Source organism: Anabrus simplex, chromosome 8 (genome assembly GCF_040414725.1).
Source record: "Anabrus simplex isolate iqAnaSimp1 chromosome 8, ASM4041472v1, whole genome shotgun sequence".
Lineage (NCBI taxonomy): Eukaryota > Metazoa > Arthropoda > Insecta > Orthoptera > Tettigoniidae > Anabrus > Anabrus simplex.
Genome location: NC_090272.1, coordinates 91982880 through 92008035, shown reverse-complemented (window position 1 = coordinate 92008035; position 25156 = coordinate 91982880). Strand labels below are relative to the sequence as shown.

The following is a 25156-nucleotide window of genomic DNA, read 5'->3' as shown; positions in this document are numbered from 1 at the left end:
AAAAAATAAAACATTAAAATCTTGAAGTGATATGAAGTCAGTTTGTGGAATAAACTTGATTGATTCACTCTTACACAAAGACTTTTCGCTTTGCAAAGTAATTTAAAAGTAATATCTAGATCATGGTGGAACAGGAAGACTGACTGAACTTTGCAATAATTGAAAAGTGCAAAGGTGAAAAGTAGTAAAGTTCATTCATGGAACAGCTCCCTGGTCCCTCTTTTATTAATCTCTTTCAACAGGCAGGGGATACTGTGGATATTAGACGTTATTCTACCACCACCACCACCACCACCACCCACAGGGTCATCCTCCAGAGACTTGCAGCTTGTGGAGCCTTCATCTATCAAGGTCAACACCTGTTCCTTACAGATTCTGAAGATATTAGGATTGCCAACACCTTTCACAGTCTATTCTTTACTTTAATCAGCACCCTCATTAAGAATTAATGAGGCATCTCTGAAAACCATAAAAGTAGTTAATGGGATGTAAAGTTGATATCATCATTGTTATTATTATTATTCTTTCGATTTGGCCATCTAAGGACCATGTCATTTCAACTGTTTCTTGCTGCATCGAGCTTTAACATCCTCCCAGTACTTTTGCATTAGTTCTCGATGTCATTGCTTCTTTTCTTCAGTCCACTTCTTGCCTGTTGGAAGCTTAGGTTTTTCTTGGAAACATCGGTGTCTTGTTAGTTTCTGTTTAAAGGGGGCACGTTCCCAGATAACGTCTGTAATTCCCCCTTCTTGTAAATCTTTGCCCACCTTAGTGAACCAAGCTCCCTTGGTCTTCTTTTCGAGAAAGTAGGTGAAAATCCTATTTGTCAGTCGCATTGGGTTCATTCTTCTTATATGGCAGTAAAAGGTAATTCTCCGCTTCCTCATGGTGTCAGTTATTTTTTCCACATGAGTGTAAAGTTAGTGGTTGTGCCTTCTCCTATATTCCCTGTTTTCTTTTACTGGGGCCAGGATTTTTCTTAGAATTTTCCTTTCCTTCACTTCCAGTTTCTCTATTAGTCCCTTCCGATGCATTGCAAGGCACTCTGCAGCGTATAAGGCCTCTGGACGGATGACTCTCTGGTAATGTCTGAACTTGGCATTTATAGATACAGATTTCTTGTTGTAAATGGCCTTTGTTGGGTTATATGCCATTCCATTTTTCTGATTCGTGATTCAAAAGCTGCCTTATCAGAGAGATTGGGGTCTATCCATGCACCCAAATATTTGAACGCTTTCGTTTGCTTGATTTTTCCCTATCCTACATCTAGCTCTTTGGGCGCTTGCTTGATATTAGTGATAAATTCTGTTTTCTCAAAGGAAATCTTAAGGCTCTCTTTTGCTGCTTGAATCTGGAGTTCATAAATTTGCACTGCGGCTGCATCTAGGGAATGATATAGATCTTGATTCCCAAAGGGAACCTGAAACACTTGTCCCGAATGAGTAAATTTATAACACCTATATAAATGGTCCGTTGTTGGACATTATAAATTCTCCAGCCAACCCATTCCCGGTTGCCAGCACCTCGCCCCCGTGTTCTAGGTTGGGCATCTAGCACACCCACCAAGACGCATGACTAGTGCATACCGTGGAGGCCACTGCATAGGCTACTTGGAGCCACCGGCAGTGCCACTGGACTATGAGAGACTTTGTCTCGTTTCCAAAAATTGATGACTTCTTGGCCATCAGATGATATAGATGTTGATTCCTATAGGGAACCACCGAGCTCAATAGTTGCAGTCGCTTAAGTGCAGCCAGTATCCAGTATTCGGGAGATAGTAGGTTCGAACCCCACTGTCGGCAGCCCTGAAAATGTTTTTCCGTGGTTTCCCATTTTCACACCAGGCAAATGCTGGGGCTGTACCTTAATTAAGGCCACGGTCGCTTCCTTCCCACTCCTAGCCCTTTCCTGTCCCATCGTCGCCGTAAGACCTATCATCTCCAAGTAGCCTACGCAGTGGCCTCCATGGTATGCACTAGCCATGCGCCTTGGTGGGTGTGCTAGGTGCCAACTAATGAGCCCAACCTAGCATACGGGGTCAGGCGCTGGCAGCCGGGAATGGCTTGGCTGGAGAAATTATAATGTCCAATAATGGACCATTTATATTGGTATTATAAATTTACTCATTCGGGACAAGTGTTTCATGTTCCCTATGGTAATCAACATCTAGATCATCTGATGGCCAAGCAGGCATCAATTTTTGGTAATGAGACAAAGTCTCTCATAGACCATTGGCACTGCCGGTGGCTCCAAGTAGCCTTCGCAGTGGCCTCCATGGTATGCACTAGCCATGCGTCTTGGTGGGTGTGCTAGGTGCCTACTGATGAGCCTAACCTAGGGGGGCGAGGCGCTGGCAACCGGGAATGGGTTGGCTGGAGAATTTATAATGTCCAATAATGGACCATTTATATTGGTATTATGCATCTAGGGAATCCGAAAAAATTGTGAGGTCGTCTGCGAACGCTAGGCAGTCAACTGTCAAATTCTGTTTCTTGTAGCCTAATCTGAGCCCATTTTCAGTCCTGTTAACATTCATTACTTTTTGCCACTCTTGGATGACTCTTTCAAGCATGCAGTTGAAGAGCAAAGGTGATAGTCCATCTCCCTGTCTGACACCAGTCCTGATTTTGAAGGGCTCTGAAATTTCACCCCTGAATTTCTCTTTGGAAATAGTGTTGTTTAAGGTTTTCTGAATAATTGCTCTTGTTTTTTTGTTATTATTATTATTATTATTATTATTATTATTATTATTATTATTATTATTCCGAGGTATCTGTGGAACAGCAGATGTGAAAGAAGGTGCGGGCTGGAATGGGTCTAACTACAAGTCCGAAAGATGAATTAAAATTTAAATAAAGGTTATATTTTCAATAAACAACAAGATTTAACAAATTTTCAGTAGGTGAAATAACAATGAAAATTCAGGTACAATAATAATATTACAAGAGAAAACACAAGTTAAGGGGTCTTAACAAATCCTGGGCTTCAAGCCCCAATTTCACAATCCTTGAGCTCTCAGCTCACAACCACGAATTACCAAAGCGCAGAAAACCCCCTAATTACATGGAGCACTTGCTCCCACCTAGTAATGTCAAGCCTCCTAGAGGCACCTTTCAAGATACCATAGAGCTGACCCGCTCTCAATCTTTCAAGCCTATTAAAGGCAATACCAGACTTTACAATTAACTGCCATCAAGGCAGAACTTACAAATATAAACAGGGGTATCTCGTACCCAATCTACTGGGCCTTCGCAGGAAGGAAAACAAAAACGGGTTAAGTTAATGGCCCAAAATACAAAGATGAATAGAGGCAAGTACTTGCACTCCTACATGAAAGCTTGTTAAAACCTAAGTGGCGCTAGGCCAATTCAACAGGGGCTATTCCCACACTAGGGAGGTGACTCGTATAAGAAACTTTTAATACATTAGGAAAGAGAAGAAAATCGTTTATGAAAACGTAGTCACCTCAGATCAAAATGAAGGGGAGCTCGAGAGGGTAAAGCACTCTCTATCCCCGATTTACAGTTAAAGTAACATGAAAATTTTACATCGAAATGGTATAGGTTACATCAAAAACGGTTTCGGACCTTCCCCGAGGATTAAACTGCTGAGCTAGCAAGAAATTAAAGATGTTAAACGGCCATTCCTTTTTTGAAGGGCTGCTGACTGATGAAAGAGGCGCTTCCCGCCTCCTGCTATTCTTCTTTACACTAAGCTAGATGTTGTACGAGTGGCGGAGAGCCAGGAAAATCGGCAGCTTTTATACTCTCGGGAAAGATTCGAGACCTTTCATGAATGATTAAGACACACCCCAGTCGTTTATTGGGTAGCTTACAGTTACACATCGACATTGGTAAAGAAAGACGCAATTGGCTGAAAATTAATGACAGAAATTTACGATTGGCTAATTTCAAAACTGGCGGAAAGAAAGATTAATATTGCCAACCCACAAATGAAAGAACAACATTTAGTAAAGTACAAACTTATGAATACAAAATATCTTCAAGAAAAGTTCCTTCACTTCGCACCAGGGTGCATGATCATAGTTTTTGGTAGAGACATCTGTGAGAGAATGTCCACACTTCTTGATAATTAGTAAACAAAAACAATTCGAAATTAACACAGTGACATCTTCTGATAAACGGTTGAATTAATTCAGTTTCAAAGTTCAGAGTTTCAGCTGTAGAGGAGTACTTTAAGGCGGAAATTTCAAATGTGTGGCATATAGGTGTACCAACCGGTATTATTATTATTATTATTATTATTATTATTATTATTATTATTATTATTATTATTATTATTATTATTATTATTATTATTATTATTATTATTATTATTATTGTTATTATTATTATTATTATTATCATCATCATCATCAACATTATTATTAAGAATTAATGAATGCATAACAGTATAAGGTTGTGTTGTTTCTTGACTGAATGATCGGTGTAGTGGCCTCCTGTTTAATAGGCCCTGGGTTTGATTTATGGTTATGTGTATGGTTACTAGATGTTTTTATTTGTTTTGTTAAGAAATGACATTGTGGGAAATATCACTAACTTGAAATTGATCTTAGCAGGTTTGAGCAAAGACAGTTGACATTGGTGTCAGATTATATACATTTCCATTTATTTAGGAACAACTTCTGTATTTACAGGCTGCCACTAAGTACAAGGTAAAACTTATCAAATTTTCTGTACGGTTCTATGAATTGAAGAAAACTCTAAATTGTAGAAGAACAGTATAATTAGTGCGGCATTTCAGAGCTGTAGCTGTAGAGGTGATGTCTCAGGATCTTGATGGAGCCTCGGAGGATGAGAGTCGCAATTTCGGGGATGAGCTTCATTGGAAGTTGCTTACACGTGGTGACAAAGTGACGAGGTACGGTACCGCGATCCCCGACCATTATCCCTATTATTTCAATTTCCTGAAGCTGGTATTTAGATTTGTAGTAAGGAATAGTGGGTTTGTATTTTTTAAGCTTTTCTAGATTAACCTCCTCTGGCTGACTGCTGTGGTGCTCAAACCTGACAGTCGATCTAAGACGAATCCTTGAGAACTGTTGTCTTATAGGCCTTATTTTTAGATTTTAAAGGTGCAAAAGCGGTGACGTTACTGGTTTAGACACTCATTATACAAATATTCAACTTCATGTTCACGTTGCTGCCATCTGTGGAGCTTGCTTAGAACTGTTCCTGCATCTGTGAAGACCAGTGCAGTCCAATCAGTACTAATTGAAGCTAGCTACAAATTGGTACATACAGAAATATTGAAGTCAACTGCAAGGACCACAAGAAAGGTGGGCAGTTCAAGTACCTCAACATGTTGTGCAGATGGTGAGGTGACATCTTCCCCAATGCCCATGCTCTTGCACTGAAATGGAGACAGTTCACTCGATGATATAGATGTTGATTCCCATAGGGAATATGAAGTATTTGTCCTGAATGAGTAAATTAATAATACCAATTTAATGGTCCATTATTGGACATTCTAAATTTTCCAGCTAACTCATTCTTGGTTGCCTGTGTTTCGCCCCTATGTGCTAAGTTGGGATAATCAGTTGGTACTTAGCACACCCACCAAGATGCATGGCTAGTGCATACTGTGGAGGCCACTGCATAGGCTACTTGAAGACACCAGCAGTGCCAGTGCACTATGAGAGACTTTTTTCTCATTTCCAAAAATTGATGCCTGCGTGAGGGAATCAGTATCTATATCATCTGATGGCCAGACAGGCATCAATTTTTGGAAATGAGACAAAGTCTCTCATAGTCCATTGAAACTGCTGGTGGCTTCAAGTAGCCTATGCAGTGGCCTCCACGGTATGCACTAGCCATGCGTCTTGGTGGGTGTGCTAAGTACCAACTGATGAGCCCAACTTAGTACATAGGGGCGAAACGCAGGCAACCAAGAATGAGTTAGCTGGAAAATTTATAATATCCAATAACAGACCATTAAATTGGTATTATGACAGTTCACTCGGTGACTAGAAGATGCTGTTCATTCAGTCATGATTAATCTGCATTGATGACTATTGCCCAAGTGGCAGACTTCCTATCAGTTGTTTACTTAATCTTTTCCTGTTGAATTCCAACTTTTTCTTCGTGTTCTCTTGTACCCAGAATTTACACTGTATAGACCTGAATGCTGACTGACATCCATCAAGCATGGACATACCTAGCAGAGGTAGTCATATTTTCAAAGAGTAGCAGAAGTAGTCAGACTTTTGAAGAGTGGAAGAAAATCCATTTGACACTCCGTGCCATACTATGTCAGCATGTAGAAGATCTTTACCATTTGGTAGAGTAAAACAGAATATCTAAATTGACTAGCAGGCAACCTAAATGGCATCAAATCAATATGACTAGCTGAGACAATATAATTATTATTTGTTTGTTTATTTAATATTAGAATGGTTGATCTTTTTGTTTTGTTTTCACACCTGTCTCCAACTGTCTTTGAGACTAATCTCCAATGTATCAAACAATGGTGTAATATTACTGTTTGGCCTTCACATTCATCGTATTCATCCTAAAGACCAACTGGAGATATTTTGAAGAATCTAAGATAAACAAAGCAATCTAAACTGACTAGCCCACTGCCACACTGGGGTGAAATGCTGGTAACTGCATGATTGGCTTAAAGTGTTTGAATACTTTAAGAATACCCTCATTCATTATGTGAGGCTCTGCTTGCAAGCTATCATTACCAGTTTGTTCTAAAGTTATTCAGTTGTTGTCCATTCTAAAGAGAAACCAGCAAAGGCCTGTGTTAATAAATTGTTAACATGTCCTCTTTTAGATTACCAACAGTGCATGTATGTGATGGTATTCCAAAAATTGTTCTTGTTTCAGCCGACATATCAGACACTCCTTATTGCGAGATACAGTTAAATGATGAGAAACTGAAAGCCTTTACTTATGCCGTTAAAAATCATTACTGGTACCAGATGTATCTGGATGATCTTCCAGTTTGGGGTAAGTGCAAAAGCAAACTTATGTATTATAAGTATAGTGTATAGTTTTAGTGTTATGGAATGTTCCTTGATAATGTGACTAATTGGATACCTCATATTTGAAAGTTAGTGGATCCTTACTTTCAGGAATCGTTGGTGAAGTTGAAGATAATGATGGCAATCCAACATATTACATCTGGACTCACAAGAAGTTTGATATTGGGTACAATGGGAAACAAATTGTGGATGTAAATCTGACATCTGAGAATAAAGTTAAATTGCAACTAAATGCAAAAATACCATTCACATATGAAGTCAACTGGAAGAAATCTAATATCAAATTTGAAGACCGATTTGACAAGTATTTGGATCCCAACTTTTTCCAGCATCGGGTTAGTATTAAATAGGCCTGTTTATAACTACATTTTTTCTTTGTTTTATTTATTCATTTTCAAAGATTTAATAAAATAATATTTGTATAGTGCCTGAAAGTGGCCTTCTTTTTTATTCAAGTATAACATGAAAATGTCCTATTGTTATAATTATGTTATTTAAAATGATCACCTATTCTTGCTTTCAGAATGATTTGTATGAATACAATGATAAAAACAGGGCTTAAAGTATAGAGAGAACTGAATGCATAGAATATTCTACAAAATACTGGAATAGTATTCCAGTATTTTTCAGGATTCCCAACCCTTCCAGTTTTTCCTAGCACTTCTACCAAAACATTACAATGCAAATCATTGTTCTTATTGTGTAATGGCAGATCTGTGGATTCTTTCTCTTAATCATCTGACATCCTGATTCTGTCAAGTAGTTAATCGAAATATTGATACGATTTGTATTCAGTGCTGGTCCCTAATGCACTCCAACTTCAACAAGGAGATTTTCAAACACACTTGAATCATCTTTATCTTTGGTAGACGGATGCACATTGTAGGTGGCCATGATGTTAACAGTACATTTGTGAAGAAATCTGTATTAGTACTGTTATAGCAGTAGTTTTTCTGGATTAATACAGATTTGTTGTTGCTGCTGTTCTGTAACTTAGCAGTCTTTGATGCATGTACGCACTGATGTCATGATGTTTGTAACAATTTCTTGGAAAAATGTGAAAAGTATGATGCTGTGAAGGATAAGTGGTGGTTGCTATGGCTGTTTGGAGGAAGAGTGGTCACACTTGACAGACAGACAGAGATCATCAGACAGGAAGAAAGCGTAAGATACCCCTTGGTGGAATGAGAAGGTGAAGAAGACGATGAAGAAAAAGAAGGTGGCATGGGAGAAGTGAATGGCAAACGAGGAGGAGGAAAGTAGAAATCATTATAGAAAAATGAAGGAACAGAACCAAAGGATTGTTTAAAAAAAACACATAAAAGTTGCAGAAGCATCGCTGAGAGCTTAGGAGACATGAAAGTAAACAAGAAGTTGCTATAGGGGGTAGTCAGAATTAGAAGAAAAGAAATAAACAAAGTGCATTAGTAAAGGATTATTTATTTATCATATGGCATATACATGAACAGTACAATAAATTACAGATTTATATCTACATTATTTACATAGGTAATCGCCTGTGGCGTCGCCAGGAAAAATTCACTTGTACCTCCATTGAAACGTCTTAGTGGGCATTCTTGTGTGATGTGCTTCACAGTTTGCCTCTCAGCACCACAGTCGCAGCAGGATGATGACTTTTTCCTCCATTTATACAGCAGATCGCCACACACACCATGGTTAGTCCGGATCTGGTTTAACTTGGACCATACTTTCAGATGTTGTTCAAAGCCAGGTACCTTCTGTGTGATGCATGGCATATCTAAAGATTCTGCTGAAGCAAATTGTCTCCATTCATTATACCATTTCTCAGATTGAAATTACTGGCTATAAGGTTCTCTGCTGTACAGGTGGGTGGACACCTCGACTTAAGTCTGTCTATATGTGGGTGGGGGATATCCTCATGAATGGGCAATTTTTGATTATTTTTGATCTTACTGTATTCATTCATCAGAGCATCAGAGTAATGCATCTACAGAGGTGGGGCAGAGGAATATGGCTTAGTACGGGCAACCTTTGAATTGGAGTTGATCTGATCGTGCCTGTGATCATTCTCATTGTGTTATTTAACTTAACATCTATTCTCTTCACGTGAGGGCTGTTCATCCATACAGGGGCTCAATACTCCGCAGTAGAGTAAACTAGACTTAGAGCTGAGCAGTGTAGAGTAGTTACACTTGCACCATAAGAAGAACCACACAGTTTTCGAATTATGTTGTTACATGTCTGAATCTTGGCAGCGCTCTTTCTCAGATGTTCTTGGAATGACAGTGTTCTGTCGAGTGTAACACCTAGAAATCTTGGGGTGTCTATTGTGGCGGAGGAGAGTGTTATCGAAGTATACTTTGAGGTCCCTTGAAGCCATTCGGTTGTTCAGATGAAAACAAGAAACTTCTGTTTTACTCATACTTGGTTGGAGTCTCCATTTTCGAAAGTATTTTCCTAAAACAGAGAGATTTTTGTCAAAGTTTCTTCTGTATACTTGAAGCATAGGTCTTTAATTGGTAAGAGCCCAGTCATCTGCATACCCAAATTTCCTGGATCTTGTGAATGGTATGCCTGAGATTTATAAACTGAACAAGAGTGGGACAAGCACTGAACCTTGCGGGAGTCCATTATTTAGTTTGCTGGTTTACTGATTTCATCCCCCATGACTACACAAAATTTTCTGTCACTCAGCATGTTATTTATAAGATTAGCCAGACTCCTACATGGAATCACTTTAAGGAGTCTGCTGATTACACCTTCTCTTCATATTGTGTCGTAAGCTGCCTTTAAGTCAATAAATGCTACTGAAGTCTTTAGTTCTTACTGGAATCCTGCTTCAATGAAGGTAGTTAGTGACAAGACTTGGTCAGCACAGCTTCTTTGTGGCCTAAATCCTGTTTGTTCAATAGGGATCGTTTCAAACACTTTGTAGCAATTCTATTCAAGATTAGCCTTTCAAGTAATTTATACACTAAGCATTGCTATTGGTCTATAGCTCTCTGGTGCATCATTAGGCTTTCCTGGCTTTAGGATTGCAATTATCTTACTCATTTTAAATAACCGAGGTAGATTACCTGTTCTAAGAATGTAGATTAGAAACCTAGGTAACTATAATTTCGTATTTGCTCTACAATTAATTAGAAACTCAGGATGAATCCCATCAAATCCCAGTGCTTTACCAGTTTTTATGTCTTTTAAAGCTGCCTCAATATCTTACACACTAATGGTCTAGTATATTCCGAATCAGGGGGGCTTGTGTACTTAAGACTGGTTAATTGTTTTTTTGATGTTCCTTGCATGATTTCTGTCTCTCGGTGATATAGACATATCAATTATATGAGCTGCAATTTTGTTTGGAGTGACTGCAGAACTTTTACGAAAGATGGGAGTGGCCCCACCAAGCTTCCGTAACAATGACCATGCCTTTCTGCTCGATTCTCTGAAATTCACAGTTTCAGTCCATCTTTCTCTTCGAGCATTATCTAGATTATGAAGCAGTTCATCCCCGATTTCTTGTTCACCGCTGGCAAGGAATTCTTGGTATAACTTTTCAGTTCCATCAGTCCAGCCAGGAATATATTCCTTCCTATAGCCTCTAGGAATGAATTTTTTTTTTTGCTGTGGCAGTTACAGCACCCACAAATCTCTCATAATTGTTACTTGTTGGTGGTATCCATTTAACATGGAGAGATCCTTAATAATTGCAATGACATTAGGACTAGATGATCTGGTGATTGAGATGGCATTCAAGAAAATGAGAAAAGGGAAGGCCTCAGGAAAGATGGAGCAACAACAGAAATGATACAAACCTCCGGCCATGTGGGAATAATATGTAGGGCAGTATGGAAGGAGCAGGAAGCTCCAGAAAATTGGAGGAAGGGGATAATAGTTCCTCTGTTCCAAAAAGATGTGTGATAATTTCAAGAGAGCTGCTTTGATCCCTCATACTGTTAAGATCATTGAAAGAATTCTTGAAACATGGATTAGAAAAGAAATCGAGAACTTGCTAAGCGAGTTGGCCGTGCGGTTAGGGTCGCATATCTGTGATCTTGCTTTTGGGAGATCTTCGGCAGTCCTGAAGATGATTTTCTGTAGTTCCCCATTTTCACACTAGGCATTCGCTGGGGCTGTGCCTTAATTAAGGTCACAGCTGCTGCCTTCCCAATCTTAGCCCTTTCCTATCCTTATGTTGCTGAAAACCTCCAGTGTGTTAGTGCGACGTTAAACCATTAGGAAAAAAAAAAGAACTCCTTTAGGAGGAACAGTATGGCTTCAGGAGAGGGATATCTGCAGTAGAGCTGATCTCTGCCCCACGCAACAAATGATTGAGAAGAGGTGGGAGTACAGGAAAGACTTAGTACTCACATTCATAGACTTAGCAAAAAGTGATATGAGAGGCTTTAAGAAATATGAAGACCAGCCCAGAAATTGTGAACATGATAAAAGCAATGTATGAGGACTCAAAGAGCTCTGTCAAGACAAAAGTGGGCAACTCAAAATGGTTCAGAGTTGAAGCAGCCTAGTATACTGTCACTTATCCTATATGTAGATGAAATCCACAAGAAAGTGAAAGAAAGGTTGCCCTTTGGTACAATGGCATGGTTGTTTATGAATGACATAGATATGTTTGGAGATGATGATTCAACTGGATACGTGGGGGGGGGAACCAGAGGAGTGTGGCCTTAAAATAATTAGATACAAGAGCAAGACCCAGGTAATGACAAGAGGAAACACGAATGGAAAGAGGATAATCAGACTGAAAGGAGATGCCCTTAAAGTGATGGTTATCTTCAAATACTTATGAAGTATAATAATGAATCATGAAACTGTAAAAAAAAAAAAAATAAAAATAAAAAAAGTCAGAGAATGCAGCTAGCCAGTGGATTCTACCAAAGGGCAAGTTATATGGTGTGGAAAGATGATGTTCCAGTTAGTATAGGAAAACACACTATAAGCCATATTACGTGCTGCCAATATTGACCTATGCCACTGAGACAGAGACAGTAACCACTAGGGAGGAGAGTAGAGCACAGGCATTGGAAATGAATCCTCAGAAGTATGAAAGGTAAAACAAGAACGGACAAAATCAGAAATGAGGAGTTCAGGAGGAAGGTGGAGGATTGGGAGATTAGATAGGGAAGGCTAGCCTAACGTGGTTGGGGTTTGTAAAAAAAATGAAAGACTTAATTTCTTGAGTAAATCTGGAGCAGAGATGAGAGGTGGGAAACCGAGAAAGAGATGGAAGGACCAGATTAAGGAGGGTATTGGAAAACAACAGCTGGGCATGAAAACAATATACAAAGAAGAGTGGTAGAAGGAGAGGACAAAATGGAGGTCAATGTTCCGCTGCCCTACCCAGGAGCTTCCTGGACAAAGGTGATAGAAGAAGGACAAACACACGTTCTGAATCAGTCAAGGACATTTTGATGTCACAGTGCTGCCCAGATGATCTTTCTGGGAACACAGTCAAATGCTTTCTCCAGATCAATGAACACCATGTGGAATTCCTTGTGCAGTGCATAATACTCTTCCATCAAGATCTGGAGGGTTTGAATAGCATTGTTAGTTGATGCACAGATGTGAAACCACCTTTGTTCTTATGTGTATTGATGTTTTTCATGCTATTTACAATGGCACGCTCCCAAATTTTGAGGGTATATGAAGTGGGTTTGATGCCTCTGTAGTTCCCACATTCTCTGACATCTCTCTTCTGCTTGAAGTTGCGTATGAAGTAGCTTTGGCAGAACTGTTATGACTTAGGTCTGCTGGCAAGGTTTTATTAAACACCCTAATATGCCAGACATTTTCCTCTGCACCCAGAGCCTTCCATAGCTCAGCTGGGATATCATCAGACTCCACTGCTTTGCCATCTTTGACATGGCTGTTTGGACTTAATCCAGGATAATCTCGGGAACAGGTCCCTGAACAAGAAGCTGTGAAGTTGCTACGTCCTACAGGAATTCTTTATTATATGGCTCAATGAAGTACCCTCTTCAGCGGTTGTTGATTGCCTTATCCTTATTGAACAGTTTCCACATTTTGTCATGGATATATTTGGTAGTGACAATACCCCTACAAGTGGAAACTTTATAAATTGGTTTCACACTCTCTCCCACCTCCAGATCTTGGTAGAAGCCTTACATTACTACTACTCTAGCTTTTGCTACTACTGCTTTTGCATGTTTCTTTGCAGCATTGTCCCTCATCCTGAGGTGTGGCCTGTCCTGGCTGTTCCTAGACCTCCACGACTCCTTGCAAGCAGTTTACTTCTCCCTGAGCGCCTCCTGGACTCGTCTCACCACTACGTCTCTTTGTTGATCTTTGAACTTTCTTTTGAGACCTTCAGATGCTGTCTTGCTTTCTTGGTGCAGTAAATTTGGAAGCATTACCATATATGATGTGGCTGTTGGTGTTATTTGCCTCCAGATCCTAGACAATATAGAACTAGATCTGAGTTGTTTGTGTCTATTTTGATCTTCTTTGGCAAGCTGGCTTCAGTTAGCAGATATCGTTGTAGCTTTAACTCGGCAATCAGAAGCCTGTGCTGTCAGGTGAGAAACAATCAAAAATCTGTTTCAGTAAGTCACAGTTACAAAGGATTGAGTACACATAAAGCATTCTTTCACTCTGCCTTGAACCTGGTGTGAATTTTTGACATTATAGGTGATACGGTGCCTGTCTTTCTCCTGGAAGTAGCTGAAGGTCTCTTCTTCGTGGTAATTTGTTGTCCTGAAACTGAAGCCTCCATGACATTCAGTATAATCCTTGGCAGTCTGTCCAACATGGCCATTCAGGTCACCCATTATGATGATGTGCTCATTTGGTGGCAGCTGTTGCAACATGTGTCCATAGCCCTCTTAGAATTCTTCTTAATGATCCTATCGCAGCCAACTTGAACATTGATTGCTGAGGTCATATTCAGACAGGTATCATCATTTGTTGTGAACTACACTGTCATCGGTCAGTCTTTTATTCACCTGACCGAAATCACTCTTATGATGAGGTGTGGACGAATTATGTCGACACTATTCTGTAGACAGTTTTCTCTGTTGTAAAACAGTTTATATCCATGGCTGATGTTTCTGTTCTTGCTTCATCTCCATTTTATCTCCTGGACAGTTGTGATGTCCTATGTGCACCACTTCAGAACATCAGCAAGTTTAGATGTTTTGCCAGAAAGTTTGCCTACATTCCATCGTTCATACTTGTGTGCTACATTCCATGTGTCGGTTCTCATCTTTGGTACCATGCTCACTGCTTTCTTGTGTCTTCTGCATCACTTTTGCAAGGAGGTGACACCACTGTATTTCATTTTTATTGGGTGGCAAGCTATCCTGTTCCTCACTTTTGTGGGGAGGCAACCTTCCTGATATTCTTCGTTCCATGTGTTCCACTCTCATGACCAGTTTTTCTTATTGGAGTTTTAGAGCTGGGTGCCGCCTGATGCTAAACACCTTGATCTTGCTGAGATCCTGACACTGCTGTTGACTCCACTGTTGAGTTCTCCAGACTGTTTTCCCTGTTGTAAAACAGTTTGTGATAACTGTCTAACTGCTGATGCTGCCAATCAATAGATTCCCATCATCCTCTTCCTTGATCATTCCAAAGGGGCTCCATGCAACCACCCTACCCTGAGCTTGGGCTCTTCACATTATTTTTTAACCCTTGGAGGGAGCATGTCACAGCATCGTGAAGCTCACAGGAATTAAGCTATCTGTTGATCTGTGGGTTACCCCCTGCGGGTGGGGGACGCACATGTAGAATACACCCGTAGTATCCCCTGCCTGTCGTAAGAGGCGACTAACAGGGGCCCAAGGGGCTCTCAACTTGGGAGTGTGGATTGGCGACCACGGGGCCCTTAGCTGAGTCTTGGCGTTGCTTCCACTTACTTGTACCAGGCTTCTCACTTTCGTCTATCCTGTCTGACCTCCCTTGGTCAACTCTTGTTCTTTTCCGACCCCGACGGTATTAGAGCATTCGAGGCGTAGGGAGTCTTTCATTTTCACGCCCTTCGTGTCCCTTGCCTTTCTTCGTCCGTTACTTCATTTTTCGAAGTGACGGATCCCTTCTTTCTCCTTTTTTCTCTCTTTTTACCCCCTGTGGGTGGGGGACGCGGACGAATAATACACCCACGGTATCCCCTGCCTGTCGTGAGAAGCGACTAAAAGGGGCGACCAAGAGATGATTGAATTAGAACTATGAAACTACTTTTGATTCGTACCATCATGCGGGGAACACCATGGGTTGCCTGTACTTGCGAGTAGTACCACTCAGTTAGGTACGAAGTAGGTTTGTGATTAGTAGCAGTAAAGAGCCTGGCCGGGTGGTTTCCAGTACCCGTGCGTCGTGCCCATTTGAGCAACACCGCGGGTCTGGGTGTAGCCTGTGAGTTGTACCGCTATATGAGCGGCACCGTGGGTCAGCGTTGCCTGTGATTGGTACCCACTATGTTTAGGAACAGCACGGGATAGTGCGAGTTCCTGTGGTTAGTACACTCGGTGAGGAGCCTTCTCGGTTTGCGTTGGCTATGAGCGGCGCCGTGGGTCAGCGTTGCCTGCGATTGGTCCCTACTATGTTGAGGAACACCACGGGATAGTGCGAGTCCCTGTGATTAGTACACTCGGTGAGGAGCCTTCTCGGTTTGCGTTGGCTATGAGCGGCGCCGTGGGTCAGCGTTGCCTGTGATTGGTCCCCACTATGTTGAGGAACACCACGGGATAGTGCGAGTCCCTGTGGTTAGTACACTCGGTGAGGAACCTTATCGGTTTGCGTTGGCTATGAGTGGCGCCATTGTGTTAGACCCACAATAGGTCTGCGTTACTTGTACGATGTACAATACTTGTGAGTAGTACCATCTTGTGTGGAACACCGTGAGTCTTCGCTACTTTTGATTAGTACCCCAACATGACAGATACCATGGTTCTACTTTACTCGCGACATGTACCATTCTATGGGACCTTAGACGTGGATTTTGCACCCCTTTAGTCATCAAGCATCATTGTGCTTTCTAAGTGGTCCCTTGGTCTGTAATTCTATTTTTTTGCATCTGATCCACCGTTTTTCCTTTCTTTGTTTTTTTTTTGTTGTTGTTTTTTTTTGGTGGGGTTCATGTCCATCCATTCATTCTTCATGGCATTTCTTATTTTATTTTGGTCAGTGGATGCATTTGAACTTTTTGTTACTTCATTTCATACCATTAGGGGTTGATGACATCGATGTTAGGCCCCTTTAAACAACAAGCATCATCATCATCATCATCATCATCATCATCTGTGGGTTGAAATGGAGTGTATTTGGTCCAGCCCTACTTTTATTTACCGTATGGCCTTTAGTGCCGGGAGTATGTGAGGACATGTTTGGATCGCCAGTTGTGTAGCTGTTTTTTTCCGGTACAGCCCATACGGATGAACTATATCTACCACTGTATGGGGGATTTGTGTGTGGGTGTAGGTGTAATTGTATGGACTAGGAATGGGAAGGAAGTGACTGTCACCTTGAGAAAGGTATCATCCCAGCATTTGCCTGGAGTTGAAATTGGAAACCCTCAAAAACTATCCTGTCTCTCGAGTACAGAGCAAGCAACTTGTAATGGGCCATGCTGCAATGCACTGAACTAACTTGCTCGGTCAGCCCTACTTATCTCCTGGGCCCCACACCCCCCGTCTGTCCGCGAGGTGTTACAGGTTTCCCAAAATGAAGAGCAGGTATATTAATGAAGACTTTTGTTTCTCTTTTCAGATTCATTGGTTCAGTATCTTTAACAGCTTCATGATGGTTATTTTCCTTGTGGGTCTTGTTTCCATGATCCTGATGCGCACCCTCAGGAAGGATTATGCTCGGTACAGTAAAGATGAGGAACTAGATGACATGGTGAGTATAACTTCAGTAAACACATTAGGTTCAAGAGAAATGTGATGCTTATAAACATTCAATTATGCCAAGAGTTTGCTTGTGCATTGGATTTTAAATTATGTTTTGCTACAAAGTTAGACCATTAATGAAGGTTATTTTTACATGTACAAACATCCCTGATTAGTTCCAGAGCCAAGTTCTGAGGAATAAAGTAAATTGGTCTTCACTATTGTCATTACCTTGGAACAGATAAAACCTACTAGGGAAAATGGAAATCGCAATACTATGTAAGGTTGTGCATGGTGGACACGGATGGGTTAGTGATGCAATGGTAACACATTTAGGGCCTCTGTGTGCCTACACGAATTGTAATATATTGCTACATCCTGCATGGTGTGGTCAGTAAGGCCCTGGATCACGTTCTGTAGAAATGAGGCGTATGCTTACTGCTCCGCGAGGGTCAGTTTGTGCACAGTTCAGGTAGTGGAGGAGAGTTGTGCAGGTATTTAATCACTGCATTAACCACCCTGTCCACGTACTGTCGAGCACTCGTACCCTCAATAATCACTGTGAGTATAAAATTTTAAGGAACGCGCATAGCATCCAATGAAATGAGACAGCAGCTGCAAAGTTGCTACTGTTTGTCTTAGCGGTGGGCATTGGACCTGTGTTTGTTCGTTTGTTCGTTCTTTAAACAAAAATAATACAATAGTACAGCAGCAGCATGCATAATGCGTCAGCTATATTCAGGCAGTAAATCGTTACTTACCGTAAGTCTTGTTCATAGCTTCTCACTTTGTCAGTAGATATTCCGCGTGCATGTGATTTATAATGGAACTGCTTATCTCTGATGAGTTCGTTTTGGAAATCCTCCTCTTTCAATTGTTGTTCGTGTTGAACACGTGAAATCCAGTCTTCATTTGTTACTCTATCAGTTGCATCATCCATTATATTTTTCAATGTCCGCCAGTCGAAAGGTAGAATTACGTTCAGCAACTTACCTTTCACCTTATCCCATTTCAGTTCAGTAGTATTGTACTGACAGTGGTAGGGAGGTAGTTGAATGATATGATGACCCATCTCTTCTAATATTTGATAAATTTAAAAAACTTTGCCTGCCGTTTTAAAAAGTGCAACGCGCAGAAGTAATTCCAGTTTTGTTTCATTGGGGTGAAGCTCGATATTTCTTTCTTACAGTCAGTCTTTAATATCTTTTTTCAGTGATGTAGTGTTGGATATTTTGTTCAACACTACAGAATGATAACTTGCATTGTCCACTGTCTTCTAGGTGATTCATAAACCTGTTTTGAAACTAGTCTTTTAAAACTTGCTGAATTCATTTCAGAATGATAGTCTGAATCACACAAGTGTGGTTGTGAACAAAATATTCACTTATTCTCCTTAATGAAACCTGTCTTTTCTGAACCTGCATGACACACAATAAGTCTGCTTCTTTCCCTGCATGAAGTTTCAGACCTCCCTTCCCTGATGATTCCTGCCAAAAAAAATTCTTTTGTGTGTGGTTGTTTACCTATGTTTCATCCAGGTAAAATATGGGGCGTTCATATCCTGATAATCTCAAATTATGTACTGCCCTCAAGAACTTACTTTGTGCGGCAACTATATCCCCATGATCCATAGGGAACTTCCGACCATCATTTGTGTTTTTGTACTTAAACTTGATTGATTTTAGCAGTGAATACATAGAAGACACCGAGCCTGTGTAGTTAATTTTTTGCTCCATTTCTGAATTAAGCTTCTTTGCTGTAGGAAATTCCCCTTTACGAAAAAATTGCCCTATGCTAAACATCCTTTTCAAAGTCATTAAGATTAGTGACACACTTCTGCATGTTGTGTTTCTTTCCAGGGGATCTGAATACGGAAGTAATCCCCTGTTGGAGCGACTCTTTCGCCTCAGCACAAATTCTTGTCACTGTGTGCGAACTGCCCTTTCCACAAGCATCAACGGTCAGTTCTCGTGCTTTTGAAAAATTGACTGTTAAACTCTCCAATTCAGACAACAATTTCTTAAAGAGCATGTAGACATTGAAGATAATGTACTTTGTCTGATGGTGGTGGTGGTGATGATGATACATTGCACGTAATAAATTCACAAGCACTACACAATACCATAAAGGCTTCACACACTCACTGAAAGACAAACACAAAACTGTTTACAGCCAAGTGAGCACTGCATTCTTTACAACACTGAGACCTGGATTGCAGTGTTTTGTTTATCCAATCTGTCAACACTTAAATGCTCTGCTGCAGAAGGATATTTCCTTGAGATGCCTGTCCCATATAAAGCAGAGAGGAAAGGAGACAGAAGGGACAGAAGATAACACAGTTTATTTTCTTAAAAATCAACCTTTTGAAAGAAAAATTAAAATACATTGTAACTCAACAACCGCTTGGCTTAGAGGTCTGGTTCTTGGGCAGTCATTTTCAGAATAAAGTTTTCTCTCTGACTAAACTATTACCTATCTTCGAGTGTTGTAACATTTTCTAGGCGTAAATAATAAATGAAATCATGTTATCACAGCATGTCTGCTTGTTACTCTGTACTAGGAACAATATCCTTAAATACACCAACATAAGTATAAACAAAATGAGTTTATATAAACTATCTGAGCTCGATAGCTGCAGTTGCTTAAATGCAGCCAGTATCCAGTATTCGGGAGATAGTAGGTTCGAACCCCACTGTCGGCAGCCCTGAAAATGGTTTTCCGTGGTTTCCCATTTTCACACCAGGCAAATGCTGGGGCTGTACCTTAATTAAGGCCACGGTCGCTTCCTTCCCACTCCTAGCCCTTCCCTGTCCAATCGTCGCCATAAGACCTATCTGTGTCGGTGCGACGTAAAGCAACTAGCAAACAATATATATGTATATATATATAAACTATACTGAAAATTTAAAAATATCTCTTTGGTATATTAATGGAGCTTTATTACACATGTTTCTGATCAAACAGATATGAAATGTCTGAACATATAAACCAAACCAAACCCCACGGTGCAACAGCCCCGAAGGGCCATGGCCTACTAAGCGACCGCTGCGCAGTCCGAAGGCCTGCAGATTACGAGGTGTTGTGTTGCCAGCATGACGGATCCTCTCAGCCGTTATTCTTGGCTTTCTAGACCAAGGCCGCCATTTCACCATATGCTCCTCAATTGTAATCACGTAGGTTGAGTGGACCTCGAACCAGCCCTCAGATGCAGGTAAATATCCCTGACCTGGTCGGGAATCAACCCCGGGCCGGCTCTGAACATATAACTTGAGGTTAATGCACCATGCCTGCTACCTCTCCTGCTTGCATTGAGGGCAGAGTGCCATCGTTGGGCAGGCTTGCCGAAGATGACAGAATACTTGTGTTGCATAACTGAACTATTATGGTATTCAGAAATCTATCAGACTTATGTTAAAATTTTCAGTTTTTACTAAAGATATTTTACTGGTGTATATTGGCATAAGAAAATACCTAATAATAATAATAATAATAATAATAATAATAATAACTGGTAGGAAGTGGTCGACAGAACGCAAGATGCAACACAGTGCATTCATGAAGAGATTTTGGGAGGATAAGAAGGCACAAACCATCAAACCAACTATCAAGTTCAAACGCGCTCTATGAATGGGCATAACGAAGGAATAATAATAATAATAATAATAATAATAATAATAATATGCCATAATAATAATAATAACTGATCATTTCTCTTATAGTATTAATTTGACGAATACTTCTTCTTTCTTTCTTTCTTTCTTTCTTTCTTTCTTTCTTTCTTTCTTTCTTTCTTTCGTTTTGGCCAACTGTGGACCACGTTAATTCAATTTCAGCTGTTTCTGGGCTTTAATCTGTGCCCAGTAATCCTTCATTCTTTCACTCTGCAACCTTCTTCTCTCTTCCATCCATGGTGTTTGGGTCTGCGAACTAACTTTTTCTTGGAAACTCTTTGTGTTCTTTATTTTCGACTTGTAAGTTTCCCTGTTGCGTATTTCCGATCCTTGTATTCCCATTTCTGTCAGATCCTTCTTCACTTCCTGATACCAGGTATCACAGTTTTCCTGGTCTCGAAAAACCTTACTATCTGGTTGGTCAGTCTTCCCGGGTCCATTCTGTAGATGTGTCCAAAGAACATGTCCCTCCTCTTCCGAATGGTGTCTGAGATCTTTTCTATCTTGTGGGACAGGTCTTGGTTTGCTTTCTTTCTGTATGATCCATCCTCTGTTCTTTGGGCTCCCAGTATCTTCCTCAGAATTTTTTGCTCCACCAGTTCTAACTTTTTGACCAATCCTACCTTTATCAGGTTCAAACATTCAGCTGCATATAAGGCTTCTGGACAGATCACTGTCTGATATATATATATATAAACTATACTGAAAATTTAAAAATATCTCTTTGGTATATTAATGGAGCTTTATTACACATGTTTCTGATCAAACAGATATGAAATGTCTGAACATATAAACCAAACCAAACCCCACGGTGCAACAGCCCCGAAGGGCCATGGCCTACTAAGCGACCGCTGCGCAGTCCGAGATCTTCTTCTTGTTATAGGTGTTCATACTTAGCTTGTATGCCAAGTTCATATTGTTGATTCTCGATATAAGTGCCTCTTTCTCTGTCAGGTTGTTACCTATCCACTCTCGCAGATATTTAAATTTCATTAAATGTATTAATATTTTCATTAGGGGCAGCTGTTGAGGGGTAGAAGCATCACTTCACACATTATTATTTTTACCAGAATTATTTTTAAAATTTATTTTCCTTATCACTTATGTTGGTTTTAATAGAAACATATTTCTGTAATTTATACGGTGCCTGATCCTTGCTCTTCTAGCAGCGAGCGCAGTTTTGGCCACCGTGACCGCAGAAGTGAAGTAGTCTTTCTCTCACGCTGCTCATCCTCCGGGGGCTGAGCTTAGCTCAATGGTTGCTACAACAACCGTGATGTCACCCGCTACAGGTTTGTGCTGCAGAGAGGCACACAATGAAGTAATTGAGAGAGATATATATTTCTTCTTCTTCCAGTGTGGACTGGAGCGTACTTCTTTTTTAGAGCTGTGCTTTTTTAACTATGAATCCTGTATGATATAGTGTGTGTTTTATTAGAAACACCATTTCCACGTTAGAAAGGCGAAGGTAAGAAGGAATTAGGGATTGGAATAATTTATCAAGGGAAATGTTCGATAAATATCCAAGTTCTTCATCACTCTAATTTCATTATATGCCCTGACCTTAGATGCTAATGAAGATATTAAGAATGAGCTTTCTGTGGACCAATTTGTTCTTCAATAGGAACTCTGAAATCAGTCGACAATATTAACACCTTCACTTGTAACAAGGACATCTTGGATTGCTGGAAACTATTATTTGACCAAGTGAGTTGCCCATGCGGTTAGGGGTACACAGCTGTGAGCTTGTGTTTGGGAGGTAGTGGGCTTGAACCCCGCTGTCGGCAGCCTGAATATATTTTTCCGTGGTTTCCCATTTTTACACCAGGCAAATGTTGGGGCTGTATCTTAATTAAGGCCATAGCCACTTCCTTCCTACTCCTAGCTCTTTCCTATCCCATTGTCATCATAAGACCTATCTGTGTCGGTGCAATGTAAAGCCAGTTGTGAAAAAAGGAAGGAAAAAGAGCAAAACTATTATTCTTTTCCATTTTGTGAAATCATTCCAGGAATTCTGTGAAGCTCTTAACAAACTGAAACCCAGAAAGAACCTCAACCAGATGACATGACAATGGAGTTGATTCAATTTGGTGGCTTATCCTTAAAGACAAACTTCTTCACATTAACCCTGTTAATATGGGAAACTCAGAAAGTACCTGATGACCTTAAGAATGCTACTATTCAAAAATGGTAATTATAGAGTGCTACAAAAAAGACAAGTTAACAGTCACTTGCTTAGCCTCACACTCTTAGCTTCAAGTATGGAAGAAGCTATGTACCAGCTATCCTCCCTCGAATGCATAGCAGCTAAAGTAGGGCTGAAGATCGCTGACAAGAAAACAGAATTTCTGACCAACATCAGAGAAGCACCCAACTTCATTTCTTTGGGGGAAAAAATAATACACTAGGCCAACTCATTCAAATATCTTGAAGAATGGATAACCCCAAATGTTAATGAGGACCTTGCAATGAAGAGTAGATGCACTAAATTAGAAAGAGCTTATCTTTGTTAGAACATATACAAGTCTAAATCCCTCCCCTTGAATCTTAAACTTAGACACTACAACACCGTAGTAAGACCATCTGTACTGTACGCCTCAGAGTGCCTAAACATGACCCGGAAAAGACAACTCAGAAAACTGGAACTGAAAGAGCGAAAGATCCTCAGAAGGATTATGGGTCCCATTAAAGAAGGAGATGGGTACAGAATCAGGCACAACAAGGAACTATACAGTAAAATAGAGAGCATTACAACAGCTATGAGGAAGAGAAGACTAATGTTCTATGGTCACGTAGTCAGGATGGACAGCCAGAGACTCACTTCAAGGATCTTCAACACTGTATCTAGAGGGAAAGCAACAAATGCCAAATGGACGAATTTAGTTCGGAAAGACCTGCAATACCTAAACATTGATCACATTGACATTTACAACCGAGGTAAATTCAGAAAGTTAATCAAAACATCTGACCCTCTCCAGTCACTAACAGCTAAGTCACTGCATCCAGGAGTAGGCGTGAAATGGACTCAAGAAAGGAAAGACATCCATAGCGCTAGAATGAAGGAATACTGGGCTAAGAAGAAGAAAAGAGCTCACCAGAGTTAAGAACCACATGGTCCATCATAGGCCAAAACGAAGAAGAAAAAGAAGAAGAGTGCTAACTATCATGGTATATCCCTGCTGTTCATAGCTGGCAACTTCTTGCAAGGATTATTATAGCCGCACTCGAGATAATGCGACTACAATAATAATAATAATAATAATAATAATAATAATAATAATAATAATAATAATAATAATAATAATAATAATAATACCTGCTACCATACCACTGTGTAACCTCATTGTTACACATAAACACAAATTAATGCAATGAGGCATGATAATAATAACGAAGGCATACATGAAATTAAAACCATACGAACATTAAGCACAGAAAACAAACGGTAACAATCAGGTTAACCAACATGACAGCTAAGGAAGGATAGGTGGAAAGTGGCTATGGTTCATTCCTCGTTAAGAAAACAGTATTGCTCTTATGACAACAGAGTTGCCATATCGAACGGCGCTGCGCAACACTATCACGGGGGTAACGGCAGCACATACATCTGTGAAATTCAATATTTAACTTCAAGATAACAAGCGGAATAAACTAAGCTGCAAATTATTTGTATGAACTAAAGGGGACTGTGAGTTTACAGGGGCTATTTTTGGTTTGTACAGAATCAGAATTTAATTGCATTTAATAAATTTCCCCAGACGGGCTGAGTGGCTCAGACTGTTGAGGTGCTGGCCTTCTGACTCCAACCAGACAGGTTCGACCCTGGGTCAGTCCGGTGGTTTTTGAAGGTGCTCAAATTCGTTAGCCTCGTATCAGTAGATTTACTGGCACGTAAAAGAACTCCTGCGGGACTAAATTCCGGCACCTTGGCGTCTCCAAAATCCGTAAAAGTAGTTAATGGGACGTAAAGCAGCAATTATTATTAAATTTCCCCAGGCAACGCGGGGTTTGTGTTGTCGTATCGCTTAACAGAAGACAATAGTAAAAATTAAATGCGGTCTTAAAGAAAACGGTGGTAATTAAAATGTGCTTAAGAAAAAACAGCTAAATAACAAAACCAAGCACAAACTAAACAATGGTAAATTTTTGTATCGGTACAAGTTATGCCATGACATATTGCTGCACACCACAGCATCAAAATCTTCAGTAACAACTTCTGTACAGTACGAAAATAACAGAACATACACAAATACTATGCAATATACAACCAAAGTAAAATATGTGCCATTAGACAACAACTTTATGGTACTCACCGAATGTTACTTCCTTGCCGCTGCAGGCTGAAGTCCTCTATCATTCTGAATCGGACGAAGATTCACTGCCGACAGCAATGATGAAGGGCTCCATTTCGTCCTGGATCAAATCAGATTTCCACACGTCCGCTTCAATATTTTTCACGTGTTTCACGTTCCCCCAGTTTTCAGTAGATACGCGTAGGAAACCTTCTTATTACATACTATCCACTTCATTCCATATCGATATTGTAATCAAGTTAACTAATGAAAAAAGTTCCACCTGATTGATACTTTCCTTTTTTTATTATTTAGCCTTCGGCTAAATTTTTGTCA

At 40.2% G+C, this 25156-nt stretch overlaps 1 protein-coding gene across 1 annotated transcript in view; it reads left to right on the top strand.

The window, feature by feature from the left end:
• The window catches only part of TM9SF3 (transmembrane 9 superfamily protein member 3), a 107773-nt gene that overhangs the window by 29316 nt on the left and 53301 nt on the right, over positions 1-25156 (top strand). The window contains exons 3-5 of the mRNA XM_067152358.2: positions 6855-6977; positions 7103-7347; positions 16736-16867. Coding sequence (XP_067008459.1) covers positions 6855-6977; positions 7103-7347; positions 16736-16867 — 500 coding nt within the window. The remainder of the gene's footprint in view (positions 1-6854; positions 6978-7102; positions 7348-16735; positions 16868-25156) is intronic.